The following is a 23,983-nucleotide window of genomic DNA, read 5'->3' on the forward strand; positions in this document are numbered from 1 at the left end:
TCACTGACGACATGGTCCCCGCTCTCCTCACTGACGACATGGTCCCCACTCTCCTCTCTGACGACATGGTTCCTACTCTCCTCTCTGACGACATGGTCTCCACTCTCCTCACTGACGACATGGTCCCCGCTCTCCTCACTGACGACATGGTCCCCACTCTCCTCACTGACGACATGGTTCCCGACCCGCTCACTGACGACATGGTCCCCACTCTCCTCTCTGACGACATGGTTCCTACTCTCCTCACTGACGACATGGTCTCCGCTCTCCTCACTGACGACATGGTCTCCACTCTCCTCACTGACGACATGGTCCCCACTCTCCTCTCTGACGACATGGTCCCCGCTCTCCTCACTGACGACATGGTCCCCGCTCTCCTCTCTGACGACATGGTTCCTACTCTCCTCACTGACGACATGGTCTCCGCTCTCCTCACTGACGACATGGTCTCCACTCTCCTCACTGACGACATGGTTCCTACTCTCCTCACTGACGACATGGTCTCCGCTCTCCTCACTGACGACATGGTTCCTACTCTCCTCACTGACGACATGGTCTCCGCTCTCCTCACTGACGACATGGTCTCCGCTCTCCTCACTGACGACATGGTTCCTACTCTCCTCACTGACGACATGGTCCCCACTCTCCTCACTGACGACATGGTCTCCACTCTCCTCACTGACGACATGGTCCCCACTCTCCTCACTGACGACATGGTCTCCACTCTCCTCACTGACGACATGGTCCCCACTCTCCTCACTGACGACATGGTCCCCGCTCTCCTCTCTGACGACATGGTTCCTACTCTCCTCACTGACGACATGGTCTCCGCTCTCCTCACTGACGACATGGTTCCTACTCTCCTCACTGACGACATGGTCCCCGCTCTCCTCACTGACGACATGGTCCCCACTCTCCTCACTGACGACATGGTCTCCACTCTCCTCACTGACGACATGGTCCCCGCTCTCCTCACTGACGACATGGTCCCCACTCTCCTCACTGAAGACATGGTCCCCACTCTCCTCACTGACGACATGGTCCCCGCTCTCCTCACTGACGACATGGTCCCCGCTCTCCTCACTGACGACATGGTCTCCGCTCTCCTCACTGACGACATGGTCCCCTCTCTCCTCACTGACGACATGGTCCCCGCTCTCCTCACTGACGACATGGTCTCCACTCTCTTCACTGACGACATGGTCCCCACTCTCCTTACTGACGACATGGTCCCCATTCTCCTCACTGACGACATGGTCTCTGCTCTCCTCACTGATGACATGGTTCCCGACCCGCTCACTGATGACATGGTTCTCACTCTTCTCATTGACTACATGGTCCCCACTCTCCTCACTGACAACATGGTCTCCACTCTCCTCTCTGACGACACTGTTCCCTCTTTCCTCACTGACGACATGGTTCCCTCTCTCTTCACTGACAACATGGTCTTCTCTCTCCTCTCTGATGACATGGTTCCCACTCTCCTCTCTGATGACATGGTTCCCTCTCTCTTCACTGATGACATGGTTCTTCACTCTCGTCACTGATGGCAAACCCTCCCACGTGGTTCCCCACTCTCATCGCTGATGGCAAACTGTCCCACATGGTACTCAATTGTTGTGATTTATGGCTTACTGTTCCAGTGATGTGAGAAACATTCATCTCTACCATGCATGGCTCCAATACAGAAACTGAATTATTATCAGCAGATAGCCTTGCTCCTTTGTACGTGAATTTATGGCCTATTCTGGAATGTCAACTTCGCTTTTTCCCTCTCTGTAATTCATTATGCTTTTGTTACACAATTTGGAATTAATTTCAACCATGCAGCCTCTTTTTGAGTATTTTCTATTTATTCTTCAGACCTCAAACTTGATTGGTTAAGATTGTACTGTTTGCTTGCATTCCATGTTTCTTGATTTTCTCAGTGCTGCCTTAAGAGCTGAAAATTTCAAGTTTTCAAGCTGCTCCAGTGTTAAATACAGCTAATGGCAGACATTACTTCTGTTCCCTTCTATAGCAAATGCTTACCCATTAAGTTTTTTTGTGTTGTGTATAAAAATTGAGTCAAATATGTCAGCAACTTTGAATTTAAATGCCAGTGCAATTTAGGATTGAATTGGTAAAGCAAAATTGCTGAAATTTTGCTCGAATTTATTTTAATTTTAGAATGTGAAAAGTAAATAGAAAAACTCTTCTTTGTACAGACTGAAGGAGCTAAAGGTTATGCACATTGGGTTTGCACAACACTGCAGGATAAATCAAACAGAAATTCCGAACTGTACAAATACAACATTGTACAGATGAATGCAATAACTGCTGCGCAAGTTGTCATGAGCAAGTATACAGGTAACGTAAAGTGCTGTGACAGGCTGGGCATTTAAATATGAATTCATGTCCACAGTTTCTTTAAATAGAAATACTTTATACCAAAACATTGCGATGTTTTTATGTATATATAGCAACCCACGTAAAATGCTGGAGGAACGTAGCAGTTATGGCAGCATTTATGGAAGAGAAAAAATTGTGCACCACAGTAATCTAGAATATAGAACAGAGTGATCTAGGAATAATGGTGCATAGTTCCCCGAAGGTGGAATCTCATGTGGATAGGGTGATGAAGAAAGCTTTTGGTATGCTGGCCTTTATAAATCAGAGCATTGAGTATAGGAGTTGGGATGTAATATTAAAATTGTACAAGGCATCGGTAAGGCCGAATTTGGAGTATTGTGTACATTTCTGGTCACCGAAATATAGGAAAGATGTCAACAAAATAGAGAGAGTACAGAGAAGATTTATGAGAATGTTACCTGGCTTTCAGCACCTAAGTTACAAGGGAAAGATTGAACAAGTTAGGTCTTTATTCTTTGGAGCATAAAAGGTTGAGGGGGGACTTGATAGAGGTATTTAAAATTATGAGGGGGATAGATAGAGTTGATGTGGATAGGCTTTTTCCATTGAGAGTAGGGAGGATTCAAACAAGAGGACATGAGTTGAGAGTTATGGGCAAAAGTTTAAGGGTAACGCGAGGGGGAACTTCTTTACTCAGAGAGTGGTAGCTGTGTGGAACGAGCTTCCAGTAGAAGTGGTAGAGGCAGGTTCGGTATTGTCATTTAAAGTAAAATTGGATAGGTATATGGACAGGAAAGGAATGGAAGGTTATGGGCTGAGTGCGGGTCAGTGGGACTAGGTGAGCGTAAGCGTTCGGCCTGGACTAGAAGGGCAGAGATGGCCTGTTTCCGTGCTGTAATTGTTGTATGGTTATATGGTAATGTTTCAGTTTGTGCAATGATATTACAGCTCAGGGCGTCAAAGTTTGGAGTTCAATTCCGACTTGGTCTGTAAAGAGTGGTACATCCTCCCCATGAACACATGGGTTTCCCTGGGTGCGTTGGTTTTCTCCCACGTTTTAAAGCCATCCCGGTTAGTAAGTTAATTGGTCATTGTTCTGTGATTAGGGTAGGGTTAAAAGGGTGAGTTGCTGGGTGGTGTGGCTCATTGAGCCAGAAGGGCCTATTCCACACTGCATCTCAATAAATAAAGTATCAACATTTTGGGCTGAGACCTTTCAGCCAAGTGAGGTGTAATAGAAGTTTCAAGACTCCCTTCAAAGTACAGTGATTAAGAAAACAGACGTCATAGGCCTGGGAGTGATGGTAGTAAATCCAGTGAGGTCATGCAATAGGGCTTCGCTTGTTTGTGTTTATAAAATAAGGGTTATCTATTATAATCCAACATTGTAAATAGGGTACGTAGCAAGTGATTGGCACTGCTCTTTTGTTTGTAGTAGATAACAGGAGACACCTTAACTTATATTTTGAACAGAGAGAATTCAGATTGATCCAGTAGCTTTCACAATGTTGGGTTACTTGAATGAATATCTAAGCCTGAAGAGACAAGCAGCGGAGGCATATCGCAGGTAAGGTTCCATTATAAAATAAAATTGCTTTGCATGCATTACTCTGAACCTGAATTTCTTAAATGTAAGTAAGTTACTTCAAAGTTCTTTCCTCCAGGGTGGAAACGAATAAGCAATTCATGAGCTTAACTTGGGAATAAAAAAAATTCTTGCATCTATTAGGTTTTAAAATGTAGTGTTGTTCATTAAGGGTTGGTGAAAAAACCTTCTCTTCAGCTCATGAACAAGATGTGAGTAAAGTTAAAAATGAAAAACATTAATCAATTCTTTTAGCAGAAAGGTGGAAATGGAAACTGGCAGCAGGTAGTCTGGTGGTTAGCATGACATGATTACAGCTCGGAGTGTTGGAGTTCACAGTTCAATCTTGATGTCTTCTTCATGGTTCTTCCCATTTAATGAGAGAGTTTCCTCCCACAGTTCCAAGGTGTACGAGTTACTGATCATTGTAAATAGTCCCTTAGGCAAATGTTAAACAGGATTGTCAGGATTGCTGAGCAGTGCAGCTCAAAGAGCCTGTTCTGTGCTGCATCTCTGAAGTCAGCTTGATAAAGTCACTAAATAGCTATTATCAACTAATCACCTTTAGTACCAGAGGAAATAACACTGGACATTGCAAATACCCATGTCAGGATGCTGTTTCTTGACTATAGCTCAGCATTTAACTCCACCATACCTACAGTCCTGATCAAAAGGCTGAAGAATCTGGCCTGTGTACCTCCCGCTGCAACTGGGTCCTCGACTTCCTAACCAGTAGACCAGCAGTCTGTGCAGATTGGAAATAGCATCTCCACTTTTCTGACACCTAACACTGATGCTCCACAGGGAAGTGTGCTTGGCCCACTGCTCTACTCTCTCATGACTATGTGGGTAGGCACAGCTCAAATAGCATCTATAAACTTGCTGAAGATAAAACCATTGTTGGCAGAGTTTTAGAAGGTGGCAAAAGGGCATGCAGGAGAGAGATGTACAGTCAGTTGAGTGGCGCTGCAGCAACAACCTTGCACTCAGTGTTACAAAATGAAAGAGTTTACTGTGGACTTCAGGAAGGGTAAGACAAGGGAGCACTAACCAATCCTCGTAGGAGGATCAGGAACTGGCAATCAACCCCCAAATCCTTCCTCCTGCATAAAAACGGCAAAACGGATCAGGCACATTGACCCACAAATCCTCCACTCTGCACAAGAAAACAAACAAAACAGATCAGGCACACTGACCCCCAAACCTCCCTCCCTACACAAAAAAATGAGAAGATTGAATGAGAAAACAGAATATAAAAACTATAACACTGAAAAAAGATTTTATTGTACATGTCCGCATCCAAAACCCAGCAAGTCCTGGGCAACGTTCTCCTCAGCAGAAGGCTCTCCCTCTCTGGTACTGTAGAAGAGCATTCAAAAGACAGGCAGCAGGTGCTCACCCTCTGTACTCACTTCGATGCTTGAATTGCCTTGTTGCTTTAGTCAGTGAAATGGAGCCAAACATTGGCTTGCGTCCTGTTCTGCTACTTGCCTACTGGGAGGTTGCGCATGTTGTCTCTGCCTTTTGGAGACTGCAGAGCACTGGAACACAGACAGACAGACATACTTTACTGATCTCAAGGGAAATTGGGTTTCATTACAGTCACACCAATCAAGAATAGTGTAGAAATACAGCAATATAAAACCATAAATAATTGAATAATAATAAGTAAATTATGCCAAGTGGAAATAAGTTCAGGACCAGCCTATTGGCTCAGGGTGTCTGACACTCCAAGGGAGGAGTTGTAAAGTTTGATGGCCACAGGCAGGAATGACTTCCTCAGTGTTGCATCTCGGTGGAATGAGTCTCTGGCTGAATGTGTTCCTGTGCCTAACCAGTACATTATGGGGTGGATGGGAGACATTGTCCAAGATGGCATGCAACTTGGACAGCATCCTCTTTTCAGACACCACCGTCAGAGAGTCCAGTTCCATCCCCACAACATCACTGGCCTTACGAATGAGTTTGTTGATTCTGTTGGTGCCTGCTACCCTCAGCCTGCTGTCCCAGCACACAACAGTAAACATGATAGCACTGACCACCACAGATTTGTAGAACATCATCAGCATCGTCAGGCAGATGTTAAAGGACCTCAGTCTCCTCAGGAAGTAGAGACGGCTCTGACCCTTCTTGTAGACAGCCTCAGTGTTCTTTGACCAGTCCAATTTATTGTCAATTCTTATCCCCAGGTATTTGTAATCCTCCACCATGTCCACACTGACCCCTTGGATGGAAACGGGTCATCGGTGCCTTAGCCTTCCTCAGGTCCACCACCAGCTCCTTAGTCTTTTCCACATTAAGCTGCAGATGATTTTGCTCGTACCATGTGAGAAAGTTTCCCACCGTAGCCCTGTATTCAGCCTCATCTCCCTTATTGATGCATCCAATTATGGCAGAGTCATCAGAAAACTTCTGAAGATGGCAAGACTCTTTGCAGTAGTTGAAGTCGGAGGTGTAGATGGTGAAGAGAAAGGGAGACAGGACAGTCCCCTGTGGAGCCCCAGTGCTGCTGACCATTCTGTCTGACACACAGTGTTGCAAGTGCACATACTGTGGTCTGCCAGTCAGGTAATCAATAATCTATGACACCAGGGAAGCATCCACCTGCATCACTGTCAGCTTCTCACCCAGCAGAGCAGGGCAGATGGTATTGAACGCACTGGAGAAGTCAAAAAACATGACCCTCACAGTGCTCACCGTCTTGTCCAGGTGAGCGTAGACACGGTTCAGCAGGTGTTTGTTTCAACACCCAAACAATCTCCAAACTTCTGCACTCGCCTAGATGTTTCAGTCGCCATCAATGCTTTAATCAGTGAACAATAGAAGCTATACTCAGTGAAGGGGTCAAATTTTGGCTCATGTGCCATCTCGCTACGAGGTTCACTCATGCTGCCTCTGCTTTCTGGAATCTCTGGCGACCATTGAGGCAGCATTAAGAAGAGGGACGCTTCACGTCTTAATAAGCTGGTAAGGAAGGTGGGCTGTGTCGTGGGCACAGAACTGGAGAGTATGAAATCGGTGGCAGAGCGGAGGGCGCTGAGTAGGCTACGGTCAATCATGGAAAACCCTGAACATCCTCTGCACAGCACCATCCAGAGACAGAGAAGCAGCTTCAGCGGCAGGGTGCTGTCAATGCAGTGCTCCTCAGACAGGATGAAGAGATCATTACTTCCCAACGCCATTCGGCTCTACAATTCAACCACCAGGGGCAAGACATGTTAAAGTGCCGGGGTTAGGACTGAGCTTAAGTTACCACTCAATGCACTTTAGTGAACTATTTAAGAACTTTTTAAAAGCTATTTATTAATGCTTTTTGGGAGGGTGATTTTAGATGCATATCATATTTATACTGAGTTAAATACTGTATGTAATTAGTTTTGCTACAATAAGTGTACGGGACACTGGAAAAATGTTGAATTTCCCCTTGGGGATGAATAAAGTATCTATCTATCTATCTATCTATCTATCTATCTATCTATCTATCTATCTATCTATCTATCTATCTATCTATCTATCTATCTATCTATCTATCTATCTATCTATCTATCTATCTATCTATCTATCTATCTATCTATCTATCTATCTATCTATCTATCTATCTATCTATCTATCTATCTATCTATCTATCTATCTATCTATCTATCTATCTATCTATCTATCTATCTATCTATCTATCTATCTATCTATCTATCTATCTATCTATCTATCTATCATTGAAGCACCCAAACGATCTCCAAACAGCAAAACATTGTCTCCAACAGTTTCAGAATCACATCCAAGACAAGAAACAAATGTTGACATCTTCTGGATAGATCATGTAGATCATGGAACCATAAAAGAGGTGAAAAAGATGGTTCTATGATCTTTCCAGAAGATGTTGACTATAAAGGATCTCTGTACTCGGGCACCATCTTAACTGGAAGTTCCTGAGTGTCAATATCCCTGAGGATTTAACCTTGACACAACAACAAAAGAAGGCAAGACAACTGCTATATTTTATTAACAGTTTGAGGAGGTTTGGTTTGTGAAATGCAACACTTGAAAACTTCAACAAATGTACCATGAAAAGCATTCTGGCTGGCTGCATCACGGTCTGGAATGGGGGGCAGGGTTGCTGTACCAGATCAAAATAAGTTAGAACCATAGAACATTACAGCACAGAAACAGACTTCTTGGCTGTGCCGAACCATTTTTCTGCCCAGTCCCACTGACCTGCACCTGGGCCATATCCCTCCAAACCCCTCTCATCCATATACCTGTCCAAGTTTTTCTTAGGTGTCAAAAGTGAGCCCGCATTCACCACTTCATCTGGCAGCTGATTCCACACTCCCACCACTCTCTGCGTGAAGAAGCACCCCCTAATGTTCCCTTTAAACTTTTCCCCCTTCACCCTTAACCCATGACCTCTGGTTTTTTTCTCCCCTGGCCTCAGTGGAAAAAGCCTGCTTGCATTCACTCTATCTATACCCATCATAACTTAATACACTTCATTCTTACATTTATACACCTCAAATCTCCCCTCATTCTTGTGCGCTCCAGGGAATAAAGTCATAACCTATTTAGCCTTTCTCTGTAACTCAGTTTCTCAAGACCCGGCAACATCCTTGTAAACCTTCTCTGCACTCTTTCAACCTTATTAATATCCTTCCTGTAATTAGGTGACGAAAACTGCACACAATACTACAAATTCGGTCTCACCAATGTCTTATACAACCTCACCATTACATTCCAATTCTTATACTCAATACTTTGATTTATAAAGGCCAATGTACCAAAAGCTCTCTTTACAACCCTATCCACTTGTGACGCCACTTTTAGGGAATTATGTATCAGTACTCCCAGATCCCTCTGTTCTACTGCACTCCTCAGTGTCCTACCATTTACCTCGTATCATCTACCTTGGTTTGACCTTCCAAAGTGCAATACCTCACACTTGTCTGCATTAAACTCCATCTGCCATTTTTCAGCTCATTCCTCCAACTGATCCAAATCCCTCTGCAAGCTTTGAAAACCTTCCTCACTGTCCACTACACCTCCAATCTTTGTATCATCAGCAAATTTACTGATCCAATTTACCACATTATCATCCAGATCATTGATATAGATGACAAATAACAATGGACCCAGCACTGATCCCTGTGGCACACCACTAGTCACAGGTCTCCACTCAGAGTAGCAATCCTCCACTACCACTCTCTGGCTTCTTCCATTGAGCCAATGTCTAATCCAATTTACTACCTTTCCATGTATACCTAGCAACTGAATCTTCCTAACTAACCTCCCATGCGGGACCTTGTCAAAGGCCTTACTAAAGTCCATGTATACAACATCCACTGCCTTCCCTTCATCCACTTTCCTGGTAACTTCCTCGAAAAACTAATAGATTGGTTAAACATGACCTACCATGCACAAAGCCATGCTGACTGTTTCTAATAAGTCCCTGTCTATCCAAATACTTGTAGATCCTTTCTCTTAGTATTTCTTCCAATAATTTACCTACTACCGATGTCAAACTTACCAGCCTATAATTTCCTGGCTTACTTTTTGAGCCTTTTTTAAACAACGGAACTACATGAGCTATCCTCCAATCCTGACCTGTGGATATCGACATTTTAAATATTTCTGCCAGGACCCCAGCAATTTCAACACTAGTCTCCTTCAAGGTCCGAGGGAATACCCTGTCAGGTCCTGGGAATTTATCTACTCTGATTTGCCTTAAGACAGCAAGGACCTCCTCTTCTTCAATCTGTATAAGTTCCATGACTTCCCTACTTGTTTGCCTTGTTTCCATAGACTCCATTCCAGTTTCCTTAGTAAATGCAGATGCAAAAAACCCATTTAATATCTCTCCCATTTCTTTTGGTTCCATACATAGCTGACCACTCTGATCTTCAAGAGGACCAATTTTATCCCTTACTATCCTTTTGCTCTTAACATACCTGTAGAAGCTCTTAGGATTATCCTTCACCCTGACTGCCAAAGCAACCTCATGTCTTCTTTTAGCCCTCCTGATTTCTTTCTTAAGTATTTTCTTACTCTTTTTATACTCCTCAAGCATCTTATTTCCTCCCTGTTGCCTGTACATGTTATACATATCTCTCTTCTTCTTTATCAGAGTTCCAATATCCCTCGAGAACCAAGGTTCCTTATTCTTATTCACTTTGCCTTTAACCCTGACAGGAACATACAAACTCTGCAATCTCAAAATTTCTCTTTTGAAGGCCTCCCACTTACCAATCACATCCTTGCCAGAGAACCACCTGTCCCAATCCACACTTTTTAGATCCTTTCTCATTTCTTCAAATTTGGCCTTTTTCCAGTTTAGAACTTCAACCCAAGGACCAGATCTATCTTTATCCATGATCAAGTTGAAACTAATGGTGTTATGATCACTGGAACCAAAGTGTTCCCCTACACACACTTCTGTCACCTGCTCTAACTCATTTCCTAAGAGGAGATCTAATATTGCATCCTCCCAAGTTGGTACATCTATATATTGATCTAGAAAAATTTCCTGAAGACATTTCACAAACTCTAACCCATCTAGACCTTGAACAGTATGGGAGTCCCAATCAATGTGTGGAAAATTAAAATCTCCTACAATCACAACTTTCTGTCTCTTGCAGTTATCTGTTATCTCTCTGCAGATTTGCTCCTCCAATTCTTGCTGACTATTGGGTGGTCTATAATACAACCCTATTAATGTGGTCATACCTTTCCTGTTTCTCAGCTCCACCCATGTGGCCTCAGTAGACAAGCCCTCTAATCTGTCCTGCCGAAGCACTGCAGTAATATTTTCCCTGACTAGCAAAGCCACCTCCCCACCCTTCATCCCTCTGCCTCTATCACGTCTGAAACATCGGAACCCTGGAACATTGAGCTGCCCGTCCTGCTCCTCCTGTAGCCAAGTTTCAATAATGACTATGATGTCATAATTCCATGTGTCAATCCAGGCCCTCAGCTCTTCTGCCTTTCCCACAATACTCCTTGCATTGAAATATACACACCTCAGAAGATTAGTACCACCACACACAACCTTACTATTTGTGACTTTGCATGAACTGCTAACATCATTTATTTTCTCCTCCATTCCACTATCTACTCTGGCACTCTGGTTCCCATCCCCCTGCATATCTAGTGTAAGCCCTCCCCAATAACATCAGTAAACCTCCCTGCCAGTATATTGGTCCCCCTGTGGTTCAGGTGTAACCCGTCTCTCTTGTACAGGTCCCACCTGCCCCAGTAGAGGTCCCAATGATCTAGAAATCTGAAACCCTGCCCCCTACACCAGTTTCTCAGCCACATGGTCATCTGCCAGAGCATCCCACTCTTACCCTCACTTGCACATGGCACAGGCAGCAATCCGGAGATTACTACCCTTGAGGTCCTGTTTTTCAACTTCCTACCAAGCTCTCTATACTCACTCTTCAGGACCTCCTGACTCTTTCTATTTATGTCATTGGTACTGAAGTGTATCACAACATATGGCTGCTCACCCTCCCATTTCAGAATGCTGTGCACGTGATCAGAGACATCCCTGACCCTGGCACCCGGGAGGCAACAAACCATCCAGGAGTCTCTGTCACGACCACAGAATCTCCTGTCTGTACCCCTGACTATGGAGTCCCCTATCACTACCACTCTCCTCTTCTTCCACCCTCCCTTCTGCTCTGCAGAACCAGACTCAGTGCCAGAGATCTGGCTGCCACTGCTTGCCCCAGGTAAGCCATCCCCCCTCCAACAGTATCCAAATCGGTATACCTGTTCTGAAGGGGAATGGCCACAGGGGAACCCTGCACTACCTGCCCTTTCCCCTTCCCTCGCCTGACGGTAACCCAATTACCTGTGCCCTGTTCCTTAGGTGTAACTACCTCCTGTAAGCTACTATCTATAATCTGCACAGTCTTCCAAATGATCCGGAGGTCATCCAGCTCCTGCTCCAGTTCCTTAACGTGGTCTGCTAGGAGCTGCAGCTGGATGCACTTCTTGCAGATATCGTTGTCAGGGACACCAGAGTTCTCCCTGACTTCCCACATCCTGCAAGAGGAGCATTCCAACATCCTGCCTGGCATATTCTCTAGTCTGAACAAAAAAAAAAGAAGAAAACAGAAACTTACCGGAATCTATCCTCGCCTGGGCCTGTTTCTCACCGAAGCCTGATTGAGCCTAAGCCATCCCACTCCGACTCAGTCCACTCCAACGATGGCCGCTGTATATGGCGGTCTTTCTTTTAAACCTTGGCACGCTATATCACGCGCCTGCTCACTAGAGCCTCTTTTCCTTGATCAGTTAAAGAAAAGAAAAACAACCTTCCCTCCGCGATTCTTCAGTCTTCCACTCTCAGCCGCTTTCTTCAATTGAAAAGACTGTTGAAAGTTTTTCTCCTCCTTCTAAACCTTGGCGTGCTACGTCATACGGCTGCGCAGTAGAGCCTCTTTCCCCCGAAGTTGCAGAAACTTGTAAAGTTAGTCAGCTCCATCATGGATACCAGCCTCCAGAGTATCAAAGACATCTTCAAAGAGTGGTGCCTTGGGAAGGTGATGTTAATATTAAGGATCCCAACCATCCAGGACATACCCTCTTCACGCTGTTACTGTCGGGAAGGAGATACAGAACCCTGAAGGCACACATTCAGCGATTCAGGAACAGCTTCTTTGTCTAAATCATCCAATTCTAAATGGACATTGAGCCCATGAACACTGGCTCACAGCTTTTATATTTCTGTCGTTTTGCACCTTATTTTAACTGAACTGTTTTAAATATAAAAAATATAATTTTACTTTTTATTTTCTCTATATTTATTTATTATGTATTTCATTGTTCTGATGTTGTTAACAAATTTCACAACATGTGCTGGTGATATTAAACCTGATTCTGAAATAAAAAATTAAAATGAGGAATGCCAGAAGTTAATCAACAGTTAATGATGTTAATTAGAGTGATCCATAGACCTCCCTCAAATGTTTTATTAATAATGTGGTTTCAACATCCCTCAAGGCGAGTAGGTGCTATTATTTTGAAAGGAAGTTAATCTCTTTCAAGGGTTTCTTCCACTTTAATCAGAACTTACTGAAAAATACATAGATTGGTTTGGAATGTGTGAACAGAGTTAGGGTTTAAACATTTTGCCCAAGGTTTTGCAAAATCTATGCAAATTGACCATGGATTGGTTACCTAATTACAGGAAGGATATTAATAAGGTTGAAAGAATGCAGAGAAGGTTTACAAGGATGTTGTCGGGACTTGAGAAACTGAGTTACAAAGGTTGAATAGGTTAGGACTTTATTCCCTGGAGCGTAGAAGAATGAGGGGAGATTTGATAGAGATATATAAAATTATGATGGGTATAGATAGAGTGAATGCAAGCAGGCTTTTTCCACTGAGGCTAGGGGAGTAAAAAAACAGAGGACATGGGTTAAGGGTGAAGGGGGAAAAGTTTAAAGGGAGCATTAGAGGGAGCTTCTTCACACAGAGTGGTGGGAGTGTGGAATGAGCTGCTAGATGAAGTGATAAATGTGGGCTCATTTTTGACATTTAAGAAAAACTTGGACAGGTACATAGGTGAGAGGTGTATAGAGGGATATGGGCCAGGTGCAGGTCAGTGGGATTAGGGAGAAAAATAGTTCGACACAGCCAAGAAGGGCCAAAAGGCCTGTTTCTGTGCTGTAATGTTCTATGTATGGAAAAATTAAGAGATGCATTGCAGGTTAGTTTTGTACTTTTGTTCTGTTGCCTCCATACCAGGGTTTTCATCGCAGGACCTGGAGATGTCAGATTTTTGACTCTTTGGTTTGGTGGGCTCTGCATTTCATTTTTGAAATTGAGACAATATTTTCACATTTTCATTGCACATTGCAGAATTTGTGCTTGTCTCAGAATGGTTCGATAGGTTCTAGAGAAAGAGGCAGATCTAATCTGCCAACATTTGATAGAACTGTCATGTTACGTGGTATGATCCAGATTAATACTAGAGGCAAGTGGATTGGGAGAGTAGTCATATATTACAGCTAGTGGTACTGCTTGTCAGCAATGTGATGATTTAAACCATAAGACCGTAAGATTTCAGAGCAGAATTAGGTCATTTGGCCCATCAAGTCTACGGCATTTCATCATGGCTGATCCAGGTTTCCTCTCAGCCCCATCTCTTGCTGTCTTTCCGTATCCCATCATGCCCTGACCAGTCAAGAATCTATCAACCTCTGTCTTAAATATACATGAATTCATGGCCTCCACAGCTGCCTGTGGCAAGGAATTCCACAGATTCACCATTCCTTGGCTCAATAAATTCCTCCTCAGCTCTGTTCTAAAAGGATGCCCGTCTATCCTGAGTCTTTGTCCTCTGTTCTTAGACTCTCATATCATAGGAAACATCCTCACCACATCCCCTCTATCATAAGTTTCAATGAGGTCCCACTCATTCTTCTAAATTCTACTCCGTACAGGCCCAGAGCCATCAAACGCTCTTCATATGACAAGACATTCAATTCTGGAATAATTTTTGTGATTTCTTTTGAATCTTCTCCAGTGTCAGCACATCCTTTCTAAGATAAGGAGTCCAAAGTTGTTCATGATACTCAAAGTGAGGTCTCACCAGTGCTTTGTAAAGTCTCAATATTACACCCTTGCTATTATTTTGTAGTCTTCTTGAAATAAATCTTAACATCACTGTTGTCTCAACCTGCAAGTCAACTTTTGGGGAATCTTGCCCTTAGCACCTCAGTTTATTGTATTTTCTCTGGATTCAAGATAGTCATCCCTTTCATTTCTTGACACTTTTTGACACTATTCCATCTGCCATTTCTTTTGCTCATTCTCCAAATCTGTCTGTCCTTCTGTAGCCTCTCTACTTCTCAAACTACCTGCCCTTCCACCTATCTTCATGTCGTCTGCAAACTTTGCAACAAAACCATCAATTCCATCATCCAAATAACTGACATATTGGTCCTATCACCGACCCCTGTGAAACACCACTAGTCACCAGTAGCCAGCCAGAAAAGGCTACTTTTATTCCCACTCTTTACTTCCTGCCGATCAGCCACTGCTTTATCCATTATAGAATACTTCCTCTAATACCATGGTATTGTAGCGTGTTAAGCAGCCTTGTGAATGGGACCTCGTCAAAGGCCTTCTGAAAATCCAAATACACAACATCAACCAATTCTTCTTTGCCTATCCTACTTGTTACTTTATCAAAAATTATTGGAGTGGGATACATAATGCCCTACAAGACATCTTTAAATGTGAAATTCCCTTAGAGAGTAAGACCATATATTCTGGATATATACCTCAAGAATAGTTAAAAAGAGATAAATATTTAATGAATATACTGCTGATGGCTGGTAAAAAGGCCCTTACCTGGAAATGGTTATCACAGGAGAGCCCAACTTTAAATGTATGGATAGAAATTACAATGGACATTTATAGAGAAGATAACAGCATCTGTTAATCATAAGTTGGAACAATTTGATTCATACTGGGAAAAATGGTTTAACTACGTAACACCTCATAGGCCTGAATTTATTCTCACAAGTCAATGAATATGTTGTAAAAAAAAAGATCACTCCCTACTTTGTACATTGTTTTCTTATTTCGATTGTTCTTTCTCTCCTCTCCTTTCTATAAGTGATTGACATGAAAATGACATGCCAGCATTTACAAAGACATAATAGTCAAGTAATATCAAAAATAAAACAGCACTCTGGGTTTTTCTGATAATGTACCTATAAACATTTACTATTAATCCATTCTGAATTGAACTGACTTTATTTCTTACATCCTTCACATTCATGAGGAATAAAAATCTTTACGTTATGTCTCCGTCTAAATGCGCAATGTGTAATCTGTAGCAATTTGTAATAAATAATATGTATAACAGGATAGTCAATATAACATGGAAATATAATTCTATCAACATGAATTAATCAGTCTGATGGCCCGGTGGAAGAAGCTGTCCCGGAGTCCTGGCTGTAATACTAAGATACTGTTTCCCGGATGGTAGCAGCTGGAACAGTTTGTGGTTGGGGTGACTTGTCCTTGATGATCCTTTGGGCCGTTTTTATGCATGTGCCTCTGTAAATGTCCTGAATAGTGGGAAGTTCACATCGACAGCTGCACTGGGCAACCACTCTCTGCAGAGTCCTGCGATTGAGGAACTTACAATTCCTATACTAGGTAATGATACAGCCAGTCAGGGTACTCTTAATTGTGCCCCTGTAGAAAGTCCTTAGGATTTGGGGACTCGTGCCAAATTTTTTCAACGGTCTGAGGTGAAAGAGGTGCTGTTATGGTTTTTTCGCCACATAGCCAGTATGAACAGACCATGTGAGATCCTCGGTGATATGTATGCTGAGGAATTTAAAGCTGTTCACCCTCTCAACCCCAGATCCACTGATCTCAATACGGGTGAGCCTGTCTCCATTCCTCAACCAGCTCCGTTGTTTTTGCGACATTGAGGGAGAGATTGTTTTCTTGACACCGTTGTGTCAGGGTGATGACTTCCCCTCTGTAGCCTGCTTCATTATTATTTGAGATAAGGCCAATTAATGTAGTATTGTCAGGAAATTTAATTAGCAGATTGGAGTTGTGGGTGGTGACACAGTAATGGGTATACAGAGAGTAAAGGAGAAGGCAAGGGCACAGCCCTGAGGGGCACCTGTGTTGAGGGGCAGAGGTGACAATCTCTGTAATGTGCAGTAAAATGAGGAAATTCTAGAGTCTAGATTTCAAAAATAAACGGCATACTGATAAGACTACCTTGGCTTGAGTCTGAAGATGAGGGATTGGAACACAGCAAAGTTTCTTCTAGAATTAAGGCTGCTTGAAAAAACAATTGATAGAGAAAATAGTTAATGAGCAGAGTTAATCAAGAATGATAGGAAGCTGACTGAAGATAAGCACTCGTCTTATACTTCTATTAAATGATTGTATTTTGGAAAATAGTTTTCATTTTGATAATTATCTGTTGCATTAATTTTCAGAGCAGTTGTGCTGTTACAAAATACAGAAGACAACGAGAAACTTCCATTCGCTCAAAGAAATTGGGCTCGAGCCTTATGGTAAGTTGCTACAAGATTATGGATAACATGAATATAGTCTGTCAGAGTAGTCATCCTCCATTTTTTCTGAACACTTAATATATTTCAAATAATATGAGTATTATTAATATGACTAATATAATATGAACATAGTTTACTTTCAGTTAATTCTGTGCAAGGCAGCAGATTTAGTTTACATTTTTTGTCATTGTCTTCCCTTTAAACTATTTTTTGAGGATAATAACCGAATGTAATTACAAAACAGTGTGATAGTGCTTTACAGTTCCTGCAACCTGGGTGCAATTCGCGCTGCTGCCTATAAGGAGTTTGTATGTTCTCCCCATGTTCATGTGGTTTTCTCTGGGTGCTCTGGTTTCATCCCACAGCCCAAAGGCATACCAGTTGGTAGGTTAATTGTTCATTGTAAATTGTCCCATGATTAGGCTTGCGGGAAATTGAAGTTTGCTGGGTGGTGCCAGATGAGTTTATTCTGTTCTGTATCTCAATAAATAAAAACAAAAAAATTTTTAAAACTTACCAAATTAAATTTCAATATTGGTATTTTGGTTGGTACTTGTGAGGATGTCTACACTGAATAATATAGAGATGTTCTTTGACATTTTATATATTTAGTATCTATATAACATTTGCTCTTGTATTACTATATATGTAGAATGCATGATAACACAGAAAAGGTTGGGATTTATCATGGCTGTTGTTGGGAGCATCCTAAATGGGTATGTGAGCATACCCACACCCCTCGTGGGATTTGAAGAAATAGGACTAGAAGTTGGCCAGTGGGCCTTGAAACTACCTTCTGATTCAGGCAGTAATGCCTGATCATCAGCTTCAACTGCATTTTCTCCTGTAGACCAAAAACATCTGATATTTGAATGTTATTGTCATAGCATCTACATTCTCTGCCCAAAGAATTACAAATTCATAATCCTTTGAGAGGAGATATTCTTTCTCATCAGCATCTTAAGTTGTAATCCTGAGATGGTCCTGTCATTCTAAATTCCCTCAACAGCAGAAATTTCTTGGCAATGTTTATCCTGTAAAGTTCCCTCAGAATATAATTGTCTCTTGTTCTTCCAGATTCCAATAATTTTAGCCCTATTGTATTCTACTTTTCCTTATAAAGTGATCCATCAACAGAAAAATTAAACTGATACTATAAACCTTCTTCACATAGTATTCTGTCTCCAGTAGTAAGCACAAAACTATACAGTAAGCACCCATACTTCTGCAGAAAAAAATTGTCTTTGTATTCCATGCCTCTTGCAGTAAAGACCAGTGTTCAGTTTGCTGCTTTTTAAACTCTTCTCAGGCTTCCAGCAGGGTACAGGTATCAATTTTAGCTGACATTTTGATGACAAACTCTGCCATCTTTATCAATGGTGATGCCTAGATATGTCTAGTCCAGTAATATTTATACTCCTGTTGTCCATCCCTCCTGATTGGTTAGGCCTCATCTAACCAGGTTTCTGCTGTCCCACCTTGCTCGCAATTGAATTTCAGTTCTTACTTAGAGAGAGGCCTTCGACTTTGTTAAAATTCTTTTCCTCTAGTTTTATTTCAGTGGCTTTCTTCACCAAGTTGTCCCAAAAGTCATTGGTATGGCAAAGTAGTTTTCTACCGTCAAGGTCAATCCTTTGGCCTTTGTGAATGCAGTGCTGTGCTACCACTGATTTCTCCAGATAATCCAAATTACTTTGCCGCACCAATAGCTTTTGGGACCGTCTGGTGAAGAAAGACATTGAAATAAAACTAGAGGAAAGGAATTTTACTTAGGTCTCGCTCTAAGTAAGATCTGGAAATCAATTGCAAAGAAGTTAGGAGAGCAGAAATCTGATTGGATGAGAACGAGCTGATCAGGAGAATGGACTATGGGGATATAAGTACCACCTGACTAGAATGCCCAGGCATCATCCCTGAAGAAGATGGCAGAGTTTGTCATTGAAATGTCGGTTAAAATAAACACCTGTACCCGGCTGGAAGCTCGAGAAGAGTTTGTTCGTCATGTACGTCAGGAAAGCACTAGATCGTTTTTGCTGCCTTAGTTATGTATAATAATTTTCTTTGTTTCTCATACAAAGCCCATAGTTCTCTGAACGCAAAGTTCTGCAGGTGCCCTATCAGAAATATTCTTTGTTCTACTCATAGAGGCAGGTGCATTTACAGACATTTTAAATCTCTTCCTCTTCTCCCAGTGTGGAGTTCCCTCTTGTTTCAAAATGTCCCCCATTGTTCCTGTACCTAAAAATATCAAGGTAACATGTCTGCATGACTAGCGTCCTATCGCACTCACCTCAATAATAAGCAACTGCTTTGAGAGGCTGGTCAAAGACTGCACCTGCAGCAAGCTACCATCCACACTGGACGGTTCACCTACTGACAACTGATCAACAGATGACACAATAACCACAGCTCTATTCACCGTCCTTGCTCATCTGGAGAAGAAGGATGCTTATGAGAGAATGCTGTTTCGGACTACAGTTCATCATTCAACATCGTAGTTCCATCCAGGCTCGACAAGAAGCTCAGAGACCTCAGCTTCACCCTGCCTTGTGCAGCTGGATCCTGGACTTCTTGTTAGATTTCCGGCAAGTGGTAAGAGTGGACTCCCTCACCTCCAACCCTCTGACTCTCAATACAGGAGTCCTCCAGGGCTGTGTACTAAACCCCCTCCTTAACTCTCTGTATACCCATGACTGTGCTGCCACTCACAGCTCTAATCTGCTAATTAAATTTGATGAAGACACTATGCTGATTGGTCTAATCTCAAATTATAATGAGGCAGACTAAAGAAAGGAAGTCATCTCTCCAACACAATGGTGTCAAGAAAACAACTTCTCCCTCAATGTCGCAAAATTGTGGACTACAGGAGGAATGGACACAGGCTCATCCCTGTTGACATCAATGCATCTGGGGTTGAGCTGGGGATCAGCTTTCAATTTCCTGGCATACATATCACTGAGGATCTCACGTGGTCTCTACATGCCAGCTGTTTGGTGAAAAGAGCACAACAGTGCCTGTTTCACCTCAGATGGTTGAAGAAATTTGGTATGGGCCCTCAAATCCACAGGGGAACAATTGAGAGCTTCCTGACTGGCTGCATCACTGCCTGGTATGGGAACTGTACTTCCCTCAATCGCAGGACTCTGCAGAGAGTGGTGCAGACAGCCCAGCACATCTGTAGATGTGAACTTCCCACTGTTCAGGATGTTTACAAAGACAGTTGTGTAAAAAGGGCCCGAAGGATCATTGGGGACTGTATCCAGAGATACCGGCCACGTGACAGATGCACTGCCACCTGGCTGGTCGGAGGACACACCACATGCCAATCAACATTTGGTCCCTCCCAACTAATCAATGCGCACCTAAGTTATTGGTCACCTTAATTGGATTATCTCGCCCAGCCCCATGCTATAAAAGGTGAGACTTGGCCCTGGCTCACTCTCTCTTACAGACCACCTCATTGAAGGTAAGTGCATTGATTTATGTTTGGGAAGGTCTATCGTTTGTCCTGGTAAGGGAGCCGCAGCTATCCAAGGTAAAGGAGGATAGCTGTCACTGTGCTTTTCCCTTGTTCTTTGTTTGTGTAACCGTACCCTGTCCCTGCACCGTTTCCTGTGTATTGTAGTTGCTTGTGTTGACCCAACTTCCCCTTTAATAATAAATTCCTTATTATTAAAACTGTGTGTGTCCAGGCCTCTACTGTTGAGACTCAAAGAACCAGTTATTTTCCATCACAACAGGGACCCAAGTCACCCCAACCACAAACTGTTCCATCTGCTACCATCTGGGAAACGGTATCGCAGCATAAAAGCCAGGACTAGCAGGCTCAGGGACAGCTTCTTCCACCAGGCCATCAGACTGATTAATTCACACTGATACAATTGTAATTCTATTGACTGTCTTGTTTGTACATACTATTTATTACAAATGACTATAAATGTACACATTGCACATTTAAACAGAGACATAACAAAGATTTTTGCTCATGTATGTGAAGGATGTAAGTAATAAAGTCAATTCAATTCAGTGGAGCCATGAAAATGCACTCACCCCATGATGTCCCCGCTGATCAATGGGTACCCATTCAGATTCAATCCATTTTTTGATTTAAGACGGCACTGGGGAATCTCAGCGGCTACTTGCTGGTGGCAAATAAAATAGAAAACAACAAAATACTTTATTAATCACTCTTTTTCTTGTAAACAATCACTGTAGACATTAGCCTGTAACTTCCCTGTTGGAGTTGAGCTTTTCAACCACCTGTATACTCTGGCATTTATGTGGGCTGAGCTGAAGTCTTGAAGGTTTAGGGCGGTTGCGGCAAGGCAGGTACAAGCTGAATCAAGGTGTCTTAGTCCAGGCTGGAAAGCAGGGAATGCACCCAATGTATGACCATTGCTGGAGCAGAATTTGATCCAGCAGAACAGAGTTGAGGTAGACCCAAGACCGAGAGTAAGGAAAGACCCGAGGTTTCGTCGATTTAAGCACTGGGCTGGAGGCGAGGGATGGACTTGTTCAGTTCGCTGCTCTGCAAGGTTAACTCGTCTCTGCACTGAACTGTTTGTGGACAACAGGAGGAATGGAGACTGGCTAACCCCGATTAACATCAATGGATTTGGGGTTGAGAGGGTGAACAGCTTTAAGTTCCTTGGCATCCACATCATTTATGACCTGGTGTGGTCTGTACAGACCAACTGTGTGGTGAAAAAGGCACAAAAGTGCCTTTCACCTCAGATGGTTGAGGAAGCTTGGTATGGGTCCCCAGGTTCTAAGAACTTTCTACAGGGGCACAATTGAGAGCATCCTGACTGCATCACTGCCTGGTGTGGAACTGTACCACTTAATCGCAGGATTATGCCGAGAGTGGTGCAAACAGCTCAGATCATCTGTAGTTGTGAACTTCCATTGATCCAGGACATTTACAAAGACAGGTGTGAAAAAAGAGCCCGAAGGATCATTGGGGACCCAAGTCACCCCAACCATGGTCTTTTCCAGCTGCTACCATCCAGGAAATGGTATCACAGCACAGAAGCCAGGATCACCAGGCTCTGGAACAGCTTCTTCCACCAGGCCATCAGACTGATTAACTCAGGTAGATTTGAGTGTATCTCTATGTTATAGTGACTGTTCTATTTATCATAAATTATTATAAATTACTACGATTACACATTCAGACGAGATGTAATGTGAAGATTTTTACTCATGTATGTGAAGGATGTAAGAAGTGAAGTCAATTCAATTATGTATGTTCTGCCATTCAATCATGTCTTGATTTTTTTTTTAAATCCCTCTCAATCCTTTTCTCCTGCCTTCTCTAATATTTGATTAAATCAGGGTTTCTCAACCAGTATTCCGTGAAACCCTAGGGTTCTGTGAGAGATCGTAATTTAAACAAAACTAAGCAGCCTTTTCGCATATTGCATGATGCTAGCCCTCGCAGTGGTGGGCACTGACCGAGCAGCCCCATTAGTAATCTCAGCCCATTATGGCAATGCTCAGTAGAACTATGTTTATTTGTTTGAGTCCATTCTCAGTTTTTGACACAAGATAGGGGAGGCTGTTAATAATTAGTGAGCGTTGTATTGCACGGAGGGGAGGTTGGTAGGCTGATAATTGGTGAGCGTTGTATTGCACGGAGGGGAGGTTGGATGGCTGATGAGTGTGAAGAGTGTTTTCTGAGCATTGAATGGACTTGTCCAACTTGGGCTGTGATGCTAGCCTCTTCCTCCTAAATTACCTCCCCAAACATCCCCTTACGTGATGCCGATTGACCTATGGGAGCCAATAAACTACCGGTGTAGTAGAAAATTGCAGGGAAATTTTCATTCTAAAGATGTCCAGTGTAGTGATTATTGAAGAGGAGGTATGAGATGGAGGAGGAAGATTCTAGACCTACGGACAGTTCTGATAAGTTAACGACAAAGGTACAATCTTCTAAATCATTTCACTGCACTAGTTCAACAATTGACACACAAAAAAAAAGTCCATCTTTACAATGAAAGCTGCTTATCACTGGGCTTCACATGGACTGGGGATCCGAGTTGTCCTTTTCCAATGTGCCTAGTCTGTGGTGGGCAACTTACAAATGTAGCAATGGCTCTGGCAAAACTGAAAAGAACTTGACTTAAATCACAGCCATATGACACAGAAAAGTGCTGATTATTTTAAATGTCTACTTGAATCTCAAAACAAATAGATTAAAGCTTCTGTAGATAAGGTCACAGTCAATAAAAAGGCTGAAAATAACATCATAGACAGTAAAGAGCATCAGGGAGCAAGTTATTTAGTAGCTTTATGACCAGTTCATGACAGAATGTTTAAAAAACTGTGTGGAAACCTGGACAAAGAGCACACCATTCTCCTGTTACATTCAGAAATCCGGTGGCTTAGCAGGGGAAGAGTTCTCAACAGGGTGTTTGAGCTGAAAGGTGAGTTGCAGGAGTGCTTTCAAGAAAATACTCCTGAGTGCTTTGAAGATGAAGAATAACTGCAGGAACTAGCTGACTTAACAGATATTTTTCATCATGTGAACCATTTGAACAAGTCTCTGCAAAGCCCTGGGGAAAATGTTTTGACTTTAAGTGACAGGATTCTTGGATTTAAAAATAAACTGAATCTTTGGAAAAAATCATGTTGCAAAAGGAAATCTTGAAATGTTTCCACTGCTGCTTGAGCTTGAGAGTGAGGAAGGATATCAGAAAGTCTTGAGACTTACTGAAAACCACTTAGAAGAACTGCAGAACAAAATCGAACAGTATTTTTCCTCGTTTTCAACACAAGTGGGTGACTGACTGGGCTGAGGGTCCCTTTCTCTGAATCTTCTGTTCAGCCTGAGAACTTGACTTTAAGAGAAGAGGAAGAACTTAGTGAGCTGCACTCCGATCATGCACTCAAGATGAGATTTACTGACCTGCCCCAGGACAAGTTCTGGACTTATGTGAAAGAAGGGTAGTATCCTGCCATCTATAGGAAAGCAATGGACATTTTTCTG

The 23,983-nt window shown here is 42.7% G+C and overlaps 1 protein-coding gene across 1 annotated transcript in view; it reads left to right on the forward strand.

The window, feature by feature from the left end:
• The window catches only part of skic3 (SKI3 subunit of superkiller complex), a 210,848-nt gene that overhangs the window by 121,661 nt on the left and 65,204 nt on the right, over nucleotides 1-23,983 (forward strand). The window contains exons 26-28 of the mRNA XM_059969300.1: nucleotides 2,208-2,349; nucleotides 3,826-3,919; nucleotides 16,915-16,992. Of these exons, the coding sequence (XP_059825283.1) occupies nucleotides 2,208-2,349; nucleotides 3,826-3,919; nucleotides 16,915-16,992 (314 nt within the window). The remainder of the gene's footprint in view (nucleotides 1-2,207; nucleotides 2,350-3,825; nucleotides 3,920-16,914; nucleotides 16,993-23,983) is intronic.

The sequence above is a fragment of the Hypanus sabinus genome, chromosome 5, assembly GCF_030144855.1.
Source record: "Hypanus sabinus isolate sHypSab1 chromosome 5, sHypSab1.hap1, whole genome shotgun sequence".
Classification (NCBI taxonomy): Eukaryota; Metazoa; Chordata; class Chondrichthyes; order Myliobatiformes; family Dasyatidae; genus Hypanus; species Hypanus sabinus.